This window comes from Hetaerina americana, unplaced genomic scaffold, assembly GCF_022747635.1.
Source record: "Hetaerina americana unplaced genomic scaffold, ioHetAmer1.1.p SCAF_1, whole genome shotgun sequence".
NCBI lineage: Eukaryota > Metazoa > Arthropoda > Insecta > Odonata > Calopterygidae > Hetaerina > Hetaerina americana.
The window spans coordinates 103956552-103970649 of NW_027286069.1; the positions used below are offsets into that span (position 1 = coordinate 103956552).

The following is a 14098-nucleotide window of genomic DNA, read 5'->3' on the forward strand; positions in this document are numbered from 1 at the left end:
TTACAGGCGTGTCCAAATTGCCTTATGAACTGTGGTAAATAATGCTCTTCAATTGATTTCCAAAATTTGTTCTAGGTATGCAATACCAAATCAATGTTTTGCATTTTATTCACAGAACCCACGTTGGTGACCTTTATTGTCATTTCTCAAATGCTTATTGTGATGGCTAATAAAGTATTCATGCTCTATAAGTTTTTGTCCCCATCCTAGCGAACAAGTCACACAAACACACACACATGCACACTTTCCAGTTATAAATATTTACAGCATTGATACTTACTATTGTTTGCTGAATTATTGGACATGGCTAAGGCTCCCAAGGCTGGATATAGCTCTAATTACCATTCTACTCGATTCTTCTACAACTGTAACTTGTGAGCTTTTAACTTAGGAATGTAATGGTGAATAATTGGTCATAATAGAAATTTAGTGTATATTAACGGAGTTAGATACAGTCTTTGTATTTGTTGTATTTTTATGACATTTCTGACCTACAAATACTTGTAATTTTCTCTTATTAAGGTTAACAGAACCTTAATAATTGCAACAAATGTATTTGGTGACTTCACTGCATTGACTGACATTGTAAAATCATTATATATTGGTAAAACAACAATTTGATACCTTTTGTAGGATAATGATCTTCATGTTTCTTTCAAATTCATTATGCCTAAGAATTGTATCGTTTCCATCTGGCTTTTACTTCTTACGTAACATTAAGTGAATTACATTATTAGATGTATTATAAATAGTGTACTGTTTTCTGTGATGTTTTTCTCTTCTTATATCCGGTATACTTCCTTTTTGGTTTGTTTTGTCTGTTAATTTGAACATCAGAACCCAACAACAGGTTCTAAAGGCTTATGTTTTTCTATGGTCAACTATTCCAATGGTCCATATCTTCGATCCATGTGTTGCCCTACTTTATATGAATGCTTCCTCAAGCTTCTTCCATGTGTGCAACCTTACCTTCTTCATGTACAACTGTTAAGTATTCATCATGAATACCTTCTTTATCAGACCTCTTCATCACATAGCATCCATTCAGTTTCTACCATTCCATGTGATGCTACCTTCAAGATAGATAAAAGATTCTACTTGTCCTAATATCTCATTGTGAAAAATCTATCTTTAGCTTTTCTCTATATATTTACCCTCAATTTCATATTTATCCTGCTAAGAACGTCATCCTGTTTGTTCAAAATGATCTATAGGTATTTTTTCATCTGAAGAACAATATGCTAATTTTCTTTATGCTCTCTAAATGTCTATTATTTTCCTTCCTCAACCCCTCTTACTTGACTCTCCTCTATTATAGTATTTACAATTCCAGTTCCTCCAAGTATTTCATCCACCCTTTTTTATTTCTTCCTGCTGCTTTTTATCTATCCAAATTATTTTCCCCTTAGCCACACAAGCTTTCTAAAAATTTGAAAATTAACACATTTTAGACTGCATATTATTTCTGATTTACCCACTTAATATTGAAACAGATTTATTGTTATTAGAAGGCTCTGCACGGGCCCACTATGAGAACTGATTAATTAATAGAAACCTTTGGGAAATAAGGTTTAGACTCAAGTTTCATTGAATCTTGCACCCCTTGGTCCTCATTTTCTTTTATTTAAGTAAAAATGTTTTCTTGAAAACCTCCAGCAATCCTCCAGTTTACTCATCATCACCATTGGTAATCTACCATTTTAAAGGTTTTAGACAGCCCTGAACAGCAATGGTTGTTACATATCTCATGGACTTCCTCTCATTTTCCTTGTATCATTTTTTCCTTGTCTCATGCCATTTAAAAAGCTTAATCTCTTCCTTCGGTATTCCCCTACCTTGCAATAATATCTTTAACCACCTTTTATGCTTTGTTCAAGATTTCGTCTATTTCATCATTAGTATTCTTCTCTAAATATCTATGAAGACACATTCCATCTATCCTATGAGTTTCTGCCTCAAAAAGCCTCTCTATCCACCACTTTCTGTCCATTCATTTGTTCTCCTACACGATTTTGTTTCCAATTTTCTCCTCTTATTTTTGCTTCCTTCTTCAACATATATTTAATCTCATTCTTGGCCTCCTCCTCGATCTAATTCTGTCTTTATCTCTAACTAGCCATGGCAGTTCCCTTGTCTCCTCTTCATATATCCATATGATTGTTTCAGTATTCTTCTTCATTCAATTTGTTTTATTATGTATTCTTACATCTGAATTATAAATTGTTGATTTATCATGTATACTCAGTGATTATCTTCAGGTCTTTAACTGCTCTTTTAAGTTCGATTCTCCATTTGCTCAGGCCAAGGTCATCTTCACCCACTGACTCTTTTTTCATCAAACAATCTCCCAGAGCTCAGTTCATGTCTAATGGTAGGCTTCATTCTGCCCTCAGGGCTGGTATAACATATAATTTACAGTATACCTGGAATGCCTAACAATTACCCTTATGGGAAATGTTGAATGAGTCTAATTGCCCCTGTGATGCCCAGAGGTTTCACCCCATGCTCAAATTCTGCTTTCTCAATTCTCAAGCAAAGCTTTATCTTGTTTCTTTCTGTTTTTTCTTTTTTTTTACCCGCAGTCATTAAGGCATCATATCCCTGGCCACTTGTCATCCAGTCTCTGTGACATACTTTTGGTTGTAATTGCTTGTTATTGGGTATTCCATTTTTCTAAGTTCTCTGATTTTCTCTCTCAAACTTTTCATTGATAGCCATAATTTATGTGTATTTTTTCATCTTGGGTTGTCATTATGTTGACTGATGATCTATGTTTTATCCTCTTTATATTGTTGTATTTCTGGCTGCTTAACATGATGAATAGGTTGTGATCATTGTTTGTATATACTCTAAGATATTCCCTGCACTGCTTTAGTTAGTTTATTTACCTCTGATTAGGATGTAGTCAATATCTATTTGTGCTCCCCTCCAGCTGCCATTTATACCTTCCAAATCGATGATATGTGCTTAAAGAGCATGTTTATTTTTATCATATTTATTTTACTGTGCATTTCCGCTCTTAAGTCACCATTAGTTTTTGATATTCAGGTATTAACTGTCCAAAGCTGCCTCAAGTTATGATTACTTACCTTTGCTGTGCTTACCTTTACCTACACAGTGACGCAATGTTGAAATATAGACCTACCCTATAACTTTTTCAGTGGGGTTCTTTTTTTTTATCAGTATCTTCTCAATATGCCTAGCTCCAGCATTTTTTGACCATTTTCCCATTATTTTAAATATCCTAGTGCCCCTTGGGGCATCCTGGCCTTCTAAGTGCATTATTATTACTTCATTAATATTAAATTTCACTCCACAAGATCTGTACATACAGGTATATACTCTGACCCATTTTATTTCCTCGCTACCTCCTAGAAATCCCAACCCCAGCCTGTCCAACTCTGTTTTTGCATTAGAAGAGCTCTTTTTCACTGAAAGAAATCTTATACATGTGTTGCTTTACCCTGCCTTACATAAAACTCTTTTGACTTCTGTTCCCTCTCAGAGGGAACAGAAGTCAAAAGAGTTTTCTACTTACTACAGTTCCCTACTTGCTGTCACATATCTGATTGGAGGAGTGTCTTTCCTCTGGATTATGATTTACGAGGAATGCCATCACATCATGTTTTCAAATACAAAGTAGATATTTCTTAATAGGTGTAAGTGGTGATTTACATGCTGCTTTACTCTTGATTACTCTATAAATTTCACTCTTTGCCACAACACTGGCAGTTGTGGAATCAAATGGATGTAATTTATGTGCATCAATAGTGTTGCCTTATTTTAGGTCAATTGGAAGAGTGTTTGGTACCAAAGGATTGAAAATGTAAGCCTTCACCTCCATAGTGAAATTTTCTCTCCCTATGCTAATTCTGTCCCTTTTTGTTCAAATATAAAGGCTTCTTATATTTCATAATTCTATGAGTTTCAGTCTCTAATGATTCAAAGTATGGATTGGAAATGTATGTAAATGTTTGTAATAAAGCATTCAAATATTCAATCATGCTCTTGTAAATCACGCAGTTCATTAGTGATGTGTTGAATCCTTGGATATGCCTAAGAATTGAACAGTTGAGGGCAAAAGATTGAACTTCATTTCAGTTAAAGCTGCATGTATCCTCAGAGGATGATGCCATTTAGGAGAAAGCTCCTTTTGCCTATTTCATCTTATGATTGTACAGTGTTTTTCAAAAAATTCTAGCTCTGGTCAACAAGCCTTTTTGGATGTTTAATTGTAGAAAATGGCTTTCATGTTGAGTGACAGGTTTTAATAAATTGCATGATGCATTTTTGAGATAGATAGAGAGAGAGAGAGAGAGACATAGTTTGAGGTTATTGCTGTCACTGGAATCAAATCATTATAATAAAAACAAGCTGTTTTAATTTTTTAAATAAATGGTAATAATGGCTAGCATGAACTAACTTACATTCTTAAAACATATCAGTGCAACATCAATAGTCTTTATGTGCTTTTTCTTTACATAAACTACAGGTGAAACACAGAATACTCAACAGTTTCAAATATCCAAGAAATTTCACAGCATATTCTAACATTTCTGACAGTTACCAATAATTCCACACATTTTTCATTGTATTTTGTTAACACCAAAAATCAGGGAGACACTAGTCAATGATGTCGCAAAATCATAATGTATTGTGTTCATGTAATAAAAGTTTTTTCCATTTCTCACTTTCTGTTCAAATGAACATCGGCCATAGCACATACTTTCCTTGTTCTTATACTACTAAAAAATAACTTTTGCGTTTTCCTTTCAAGCACTTTGGTTAACTTCTGGACAGTTCCATCTGCAATTGTGTATAAATTTTCAATATTTGGCGAAGTAAACTTCTGTGTCCGAATGAACCCAAGTCCCTTCATAGACAATAGTTTTGGGCAATATACCAGAGTTTCAGCTGATATTACTATGAATATAAAAAATCAAGAGGATGGGAATAGTGTTCTCATTTTTTGCTGTGATCCTCATTAAATCCAACAATGTTAGTAATAACGGAACATAAATTGGGGATAGGGATTTGAAAATATAAATGAAGGCTTTACCCTCAGCAATCTGATATTAAAATTAATAAAAATGCTATGTAATATTTTTTCACTTAATACAAGGCAATCATATCATAAAAATTAGTTTTTATTTTACTACAATACTGTTAATATGAGTAATTAGTCTCTGAGAACGCATTTGGAAACCTGGTTTCCGGAAACAGAACTTGTGAGCATTGGGACACAATCACAACTCGGTATTACGCTGCCCTTACATTATTGTGATTCATAGGCAATGCCAAATTTATAATTTTGGTTTGGTAGACAAAGTGAAAAATTAAATAATAAGCATATAGCTGGAAAACATGAGGAACATTTGCTATACCATAGAAAATTAACATAGGAACAAGATCATCTCTTCATTATTTTCTCTCAATCATATGTGTAACGGAAAACAATTCCTTCATTAGTAAAACATCGTGAGTTTTTAAAGCACCTTAAAATGTCTTTACACCAGCTTCACATGTTGTAGATTCCATGAAAGATATATGTGTATAATTGCTCTATCTTCAGTTTATTCTTCCAGTGCGAACGTCCTCTTGTTTAAGACACGTTGATATGAGTGGCCAAATCTGCCCTCTATCACTGGCAGATGTCCTTACATTGAAATATTTTGTTTAATGCAAAATGCTTGCCTAGAAGAATAAGGCTTATGGATTTTGACATTTAAGTCTCATTAAATCCTCCAGCACACTACTTGTATTCATTCTGAAAATAAATTACACCTTTATTGACTCTTCATTGCCTCTAATAAGCGTAAATGTAGCAGCTTCCTTGAACACTTGAGACAACAGTTTGTAAACGTTTTTAGTATTTCCATCATAATAATTAATGAAGAGTGTAGGGTAGGGGCTTTTCAGATATTTAATCCCTGAAAATGTTATTTCATTTAAAAAATAAAGCACACATTTCTTCTAAGTTATCTGTTTTTGCCAAGAGTTTGTAAGCGTAAAGTGGAGATTTATTAAACATCATTGATACTTTAGGATTGCATACTCTTAAAATTTGGTGTCATCCACTAAAATAGTTTGAAATAAAAAAGTACCCTCATCAAAATAGCATTGTGGCCTCATTAAACATTGTACACCATGTTCATAAGCGTAAAATTTGTTCTTTGGGACGTACTATACGGCCAGATGTTTCTCTTGTCTTAAGTCTGGCGATTTTTGTCACTGTGGGTCTTGAAAAATATTTCCATCTCTAAAATAAGAGTATGTATCGGCCAAGTGAGTCACTGTCCATGACTCGAGTAAGCGTAAGCGGAACGTTACCGCGGGCATTTCTCGTCAAATAATAAAGTTTGGGAATAATGTTTCCATAGGCATTCAGCTTGAACCCCATGTTTGTTTCCAAGGAAACGAATCGTCTTCGATACCTGTCGCTAAGTCGTCGCCGTGGGGAAACAGCATAATATTCGAATGGGGTTTGGCGCACTCGATGCCTTGGAAGCCTCCTTAGGCCTCCGACCTCCGCCTTCCGAAGTCGAGGAGGCCTTGGACCTCCCTCAGGTGAGACTGGTGCCTCCCCCGTCTCCCTCTTCGGTAGGCACTACCGCCGGAGTTTCCGTCCCTCCGGCAGCCTTATCCTCGGAGCTGCTCGGCTCCGGTTGGCGGTCTTCGTCGTCCTCGTCCTCATCGTCGTCCTCGGGCTGGACGAGTGAGAAGGGCAGTTTGACTGCTAGCGCACCGCCCATGGCTCCACCCATAACGGCTTTAACCTTTAGCGAAAGGAATTGTTAATGCATACGTGTACTTTGCGATTGTTTTTACTCGACGATTTGCCTCCCGATTTCGCATGTGACATGCAAGAAAGGAATTGTCAAAATGAAGAGTACGACTGCTAATGAACCTCTTTACTTTAATCGGGGTGTATATGAAATCTCTTCGTGTTTTTGACGGGTGATGCGCCCGTGTTAGTTTTAGCCCAACCTAAGAATTAATTTCATGGCAGGGTGATATCATTTTATTTAGTTTTATCGTTTGCATGTAGTTTATTATTCGACGAAAACATTTAGGGTATTAGCTATTTTTGCCTTAGTAAAAATCTGTGGGAAATACTTTAGAGCTATCCAAAATAATATCCATTTTAATACTGGATATGAAAGCATTGAATGGGAAACCTTTGTTGAAGTGCTTAATTCTTTGGCATAGGATATATTGCCCCTCCCCTTGCTATCTCCTGTGAATAATTAGCTCCAGAATTTTCGCCTGTATTCAAAAGGAAAGACATAAAAATTGCATTGACAGTGTTTACGTTGGTTGCTTGAGGGTTGGCATGGAAGCACAAGGGGGGCGCGAGCTCACCTTCACGTAGTAGGACACGTAGATGGCAAACACGTTGTTCCTGTCCTCGTCTTCGTCCCCTTCCTCGTCTTCCCCTTCCTGGATGCAGCCCTTGTCCTCCCCTTCGTCCTCCCCCTCGTCCCCCGCCCCTTCCTCCTCCGCCCAGCCATTCTCCTCCCCGTCCCGCCTCAAGCGCCCGCTGCGGCCGCCCTTCTCTTCCCCGCCCCCCGTGCAGCAACCTTCGGCCCCTGCTATCCGCTTGCTGCCCCCCGGGAGGACGGGCCCCCGCTTCCGTCTCCCCCTCCGGCCCCCTCCGCCTCCTCCCGCGGCCCCCGCAACGGCAGGGGCGCCTGTCCCGGGGAGCGCGGGGCGCCGTGCCACGGTGGACGCCAGGCACTGCGTGGGCGGCGGCAGCGGCGGCGCCTTGGGCTTCGCGGTCGGCGGCGGCTGATGTGTCGGGGGCGAGGGCTTGGGTTCGCTCTCCTCCAGGTCCGACGTTTTAGGGTTGGGGGCCGAGTTGCGTCGCAGCGTCTTCCCGGGAGGGCCGAGAAAGTTGGCCTTCACTGTTAGAGGATGGTTTACAAAGAGTTTGATATATCGTTGATCGTCGGAGAGAGTTGATTTTGAAATATAATAATTAGCGATATAAACACTTCTCTTTCAAATTCGTAAACTTAAACATATCCCGCGATTAATGAACTTCTTGTGGCTTAACTTGAAACTTTTTTTATTAGCAAAAAGTTCAGTTTTGGTGTGATGTTGTGAATGTAGTGTTGAAATCTATGATCCATTTTTGATTGATATGATGGTGATGGCCCACGATTGACCAGCGTGGCCTTTCCTTCATTAGCTCCAGAATTAAGGAGCTCACTTTCTTTGAATTTGATCCTTAAAGAAATGGAAGTTATCATAGTTTTTGATGGAATTTCTATCCATTGAGGCGAATCACATCGTAATTTATGAATTATTAGAATTCGCCGTTTATCGCGAATTTATCATGAATTGTTATGGCAAAACATTATACTTATCTTTATATTTATTCATAAGGTAATTAAGACTTACGGGAACCCTAAGTTTAATAGATGGTGACTATTTTTGGTTGAAGTAAATTCGTCATGAGTCAATATTTGAGGTTTAAAGAATAATTATCAAACATTTTCTCCATATCAATACTTTCAGAGTGGTTGTGATCGCTCATTTGAGTCTGTGTTGAGTTTGAGCCTGTGAGGATGTTTAGGTTAAAATAATTGGATAATCTACTGAAAAATTTAGGTTATCAGAATATTTATAATATTCAGTGATATTTGCCATCCATTGCATTCAGAAAATGTCACAGGCTCTTCTAAATGGTCATTTTAAAAAATTTAGCCTGGAATATAACGCGGGCAGCTGAGCGTTGGCATCGAGTTAGCTCTTGAGTTCAAAATGAATTTTAGATATTTTTAGCGATATACGATAAAACCAAGCGTAGGTGGAGGATTACAAGATTTCGGCTATTATCACACTTAAAAAAATGGCTCCCTATTTTAGGTATTGGTAATTTAACTCACTGGATTCAAGTTAGTGAGACTATTTGCGAAAGTATTCTGTATTTCTTTGTCCCAATGGAATTCGTTAACTGCTAAGACTCACCGTCTATCCCCTGCTCCCCACCTTCCGCTCCCTTCTCAGGGAGCTTAAGCTTCTCCGGAAGTTTCGGCGGGACAGGGGCGGGCGGCCCGCCGACGGCACCCGCGGCAGTCGCGCCCAGCGTGTCCTGTAGGGCGATCCAGTTCTTGGTCGCACCCCTGGTTGGCCTCAGGGGGTAAGTCTTCAGGAGCGTTGCCCCAGGATGCAAGGGACAGCCTTCCGAAGACCTCTCGCTCGCCACCACGTTCTTGAACTTTCCGTTGCTGAACATACACACGTCCACATGTTGGACCACTAGCACCTGTGGGGAAGAGCATGGCGCTTATTCGTGACATTTCTTGCAAGATCTGAGCTAAAACGTACTCGGTCAGCGTAGCCGTTTCCGTGAATGTAAATGAAAGCTTGAGCGAAAAATAGAAACGGAATAATGTAAATGTCTGTTCATGGAGTAACTGTTGATTTGAATTCTTGTGTATTTTTGCTGCGAATGATTATAATTTGTATCGTAACAAAGATTAAGCAAATAACGCGTGATGTGGGCGCTCAGGTATTCATGGTCGGGGGGAGGGAAAGTAAGAAGGTTTGTATGATTTAACTCAATGGAATTTGTGGCCGATAAAAGAGAAAAGTGTGCGTTGAATGCGGTCGGGTTATGGCGGCGAGGGTGCAAATGTGGATAAGGGAGACCGGGGAAAGGATGGGGATAAGAAAGGGTGTTTAAATGGATTATTTTCTGAAATGAAGGTGGTCTGGAATGAATATAGGGATAATTAAAGGGTGCGCAAAAATAAAGAGAAGTTGAAGGGGAAAGGGATGGCACGATTTTATAGGGAGTGATGAGAATCAATGGGAAATGAATTGATTTGTGACATACGTTATAGGTCAGTTGAAGTGAACGTAAATGAATGCCTTGAGAGCCAATAGAGTGGCGAGCTCTTAAATTTCGGATTTCGGTGGACGGAGCGTTGACGTGTATGAAGTGCATTAAGGGGACGGTAAATTAGTCGTCAAAGTTGAGTCCGTGTATCTGAGCGTGGGGTTAATGGGGCACTCGGAGAGGGTTAGGGAATTTTGCATGACACTCGGTGGTGTTCGATAGGGTTATTTACCGATGTGGTTGTACCTTTTGCTAAGATGTTATTCATATAAGATATATTTCCAGTGAGGTCGAACCGGAGGTTTTAGGTTGAGGCATATTGCTGAGTCGAATAACATTAATCATTTGACGCTCGTGCGAAATTTCACTTCTGGGCTACTTTGATTTCGGTGACAAATAAATGAATCGCATGAATGTTATTATGAACCTTTCACGACTCGCAGAATGTTGTGTTAGTTCGAAGATCGATTTTCGTAAGTATGCTGGAGGGGGAGCACGAGCTTAATAAGGAAATTCCTAAATTATTCACAAAATGGGCCAACTGTTATTAACCAAGGGACAAGTTCAGATTAAGTTGAAATTTATGAAGTAAAATCTCCTTACACCTTGTTAATTCTAGAAAGCCCCCAAGTGCGGCTTAATAGGCGTACATGCCGAGTTCCTCATTAGAAAATGATGATAATACATGATGGAATGGGGAGAATAATATTCGCCTAGCGTCAGCTCGCGTCGAGGGAAACTTTTCCGATGCGGTAATGTCGTGACTGCTAATAATTTCCGCTTATTTTCTAAATTGCTTTTAATTTAATCCGAAATGTATGGTTTGGTAAGAATAAATAATTCATTTCTAAGCTCCTGTTGTTCTCCCTTTTCAATTTGCATTCCTTCACAGTGCGGCGTCGCGTATCTTACTCTGATTATATGGTTGTGCTGCAGGGGTCGTTAGCTGTGAATGAGCGGAAGAGGGAGGATAGAATTTCGGGGGGGAGAGGGGGAGACTTTTGCGGGGAGGGTAATGTGCGGGAGGGAATAGTGAAAGAGCGTCCATTCATTCGTTTCACCCAAAATTCACTTTTAGATTTGCTTCAAGTAGTAAGGAAAAAATTCTTTGAAACATAAATTTAAAGTAACTATACGTGTATAAATGAAAGGTTTTCAGGTCGATCACGGTTCATTTTTAACACAATGGTCTGAAGTGTTGTGGAAATTGGCGTTGAATGTTTACGTAATTGATGGAAGAGTTGTCGACTTACTCCTCTCCGCAGTCGTGATTTCAGTGTTGGCTTCAAATGATGCATGCGAAGCCACTTAGCGAGTGGACCTTGAAGCGCGAAATAGCTATCACAAAGCTCTCAAGGCCATGTAATTATTTTTTATTCAACTAAATTTTTGTGTATCCTTACTATGTGTTTACGTTATGTTGTGACATAAACTGCCCCATTAAAATAATGATGTTGTAAAATTCAAGCTACTTTTAATGTTAAACTTTTTATAATATGACTTTGATAACTTAACGGTTGCAGCCGACCCCACAGCTTTCCATAAGGGCGTCGAAATTCTGCACCTGCACCGAAAGCTTTTATTTTTGACGTAAGAAACGTTCTCAAATTTAATTTGGCCGCAGTGCCGTTAAATTTGAAAATTTGACCAAGGATGGATATACACTAGATTAAAGTTTTTTTTAAAGTCTTACGATTGAACCAGATATTTGTCATACAAAGGTAGTGATGGTGGGGGAACCTTCTTGGGCGCAGTGCGCCCTCGAAAGACTTAAGCCGCTGCGGTTGGTTTTCGTACCTTGATTCTCCTGACGGTCCTGCTGCTTCTGTTCCGCACGGCCACTCGCACGTTGATGTTCTCCCCATGGGCGAACACACCCCTGTCCAGCCACGCCTCCAGCTCCACCCGGCCCTCGCTCCGGAGCAGGAAAGCTTTCTCCGCCTTGCTGTGGATTCCGGGGGGGACGCCCTCCGCGTTCCCTTCGCCCTGCTCCCCGTTCTCCCCCACGCTGGGAAGCAGAGCTGGTGGGGGGTGGGGACGGAGGAGGTGGAAAAGCATTTATGAACGTAGCTAACATGTGGAGGGCGTGACACGGTGTTGTGACCGCAGCTCCACGCTCCATCAAGAATTCCAATAGTATTTTTAGCTTTACTCTCCAATTTTGACTTCGCGACTACCAGCAGTCACAGCACAGGGCAACTTTGAGAATGTATCTTGTCAGACGAGAATGCGGGCATCCTCTCGTTCTCATTTAATTATGCGGGGTTCGCTACCATGCATTGAAGATTAATTGAACACGACCCTAATCCCGATTCGTTTAGACAAATTTGTCAAAATTTACTAGAGTGAATATGAGTTGTGATATGAAGTTTTCCTAAATTTCATATGGGCTCGAATCTCGAGTTAAGCTTGTATTTTAAATTCTATTTCTATCCCTATTTTGATGCCCCTCATCATATCCAAGACTTAAGTCTACTGGATAGGACGCCGAACTGTCAATCCTCTTGCGCTTACCGACAAAAGTGGAGTAATTATCGCCACGTGGTTAGTTATAGGACTGCGGTTATCCGAGTACATGTAATCAAAAACTTAAATATGTGATGTGAATGGATAACAGAATGGAAGGAAGATCGAAAAATTGTTTCTTTTGTGTGTATTTTGTTTTCTTTTTTGGAATCTTTAATTTTTATTTAATGCATTGTATTAAAACGTTTATGATTAATATATTATTAATATTTGACATGATTTACTGATAGAGTGATAATCGGATTAGAGTTAAATGCAATTTGTTCGTGTGGGCAGTACCTCCTTCCCTACCTGAGTAGCGGTTTCAGCAACTCATATGTGAACTTGCCGCAGATATTTGAGCATAAATCGAGGTGCAGTTTTCGACCTGGACTATTAACCGTATTATTGGCTACCGATTCAGTCAAAGACAAGACAACGAGTAAAATTAGTTTCTTAATATATAGGGAAAATATAAAAATGGTGACCAAAATATTAAGTATTTAGTATGGTAAATAAATAACTATTTAAGAAGTTTTGAAAACCAATTAACATCATGCATGGATTGAAGTAAATGCTGGCCTAAGGCGAAAGCCAGTAATTTTTTCAGCCGTTGCCTCCATTTTTACTGTTAACTGCGTTTACCTGATTGTCGAACTGTGGACTTAAAGGTACATGGTCACCTGGTTTCGTGATTTTACCGGAGACAACTTTACATCGAGTTTTGCTCAGGAAAAAGGGAAAAGCATTTCTTGGCTTTTAATTTAGAAAATATTTGTTGCCTGAATTATTTCCGACTTTATATTGCTGAAAGTACTTTTGATGGAAATCTTCCTACTTTTTAGTGGCAATATTTGTTAACATTTTTATTTTTCATCTAATAGGTGGCAATACTTAGAAGGAAACGAAAGAAAGTTGTATCTTTTCCGTCGTAATGAAAGATCTGAGTACGTACGCAAACATTAGCACTTGATCATTTCAAGTGACTTGCGAAAACGCGAATATTGGAATTGGTAGCTTCGTATATCCGGATATACAAAATATGCTCCTTGCTATTCGATAGGGCTGATTTTATCCTTGATTATCTGTTCATGGCTAAAAGATAAGCGTTTTCACCCTGCTCTCTTTTCGAAACTTCTTTCATGTTATACTGGCAAAAATGACCTTTTAAATTCAATATCCCGTCATTGTTTACTAGCAGGATGCCGCGTCGATATCCATTTGAACTTCGTCCACATTCAGAGAACATTTTGAAAGAGGGAACAGGGCTATACACTGAGGGAATATGTATTTAAACCTGAATGAAGGGGGAGACAGAACATTCATGATTAATTTTTTGCGTTATACTCTTGTGTAATATTTTGCAAAACTAATTCTCAGCGGTTCCAGCGACCGACTACATTCCGTAAAGAATAAAACATAAATCGTTATATCATTTTCTTCCCCGGAAAAGTCGCAAGTTTTTCACCAAATTACAAAATCCAACTCGAACCCAATTTCATATCACTATTGTCGTAACCGACGATATTAGTGTGATTCGGTTTCTTGGCGCATTTTAAAGACATTTTTATAGTAAAACCGTAGTAACGTTAAAAATCACAGTAATGAATCCTAATTTTAGTTTTATTATATTTAACATAAACTGGAAAAAATGAGATAATAATCTATCACCTAGAATTCCCGAAGCTTACTATGTATTTTACTTACAGATATGGAATGAATTTTAACCAAATAAATACATTCCCC

At 38.8% G+C, this 14098-nt stretch overlaps 2 protein-coding genes across 2 annotated transcripts in view; one reads left to right on the top strand and one right to left on the bottom strand.

Annotated features, from left to right (window-relative positions):
* Positions 1 to 14098, top strand: part of LOC139695520 (14 kDa phosphohistidine phosphatase-like) — a 549412-nt gene that overhangs the window by 12465 nt on the left and 522849 nt on the right. The gene's annotated exons all lie outside the window — the stretch shown is intronic.
* LOC139686909 (phosrestin-2-like) overlaps positions 4476 to 14098 on the bottom strand; it is a 389694-nt gene continuing 380071 nt past the window's right edge. Inside the window, exons 7-11 of the mRNA XM_071583976.1 lie at positions 11645 to 11868; positions 9068 to 9271; positions 7720 to 7737; positions 7363 to 7425; positions 4476 to 6776 (exon numbers count right to left, since the gene is read on the bottom strand). Coding sequence (XP_071440077.1) covers positions 6564 to 6776; positions 7363 to 7425; positions 7720 to 7737; positions 9068 to 9271; positions 11645 to 11868 — 722 coding nt within the window. The 3' untranslated portion in view covers positions 4476 to 6563. The remainder of the gene's footprint in view (positions 6777 to 7362; positions 7426 to 7719; positions 7738 to 9067; positions 9272 to 11644; positions 11869 to 14098) is intronic.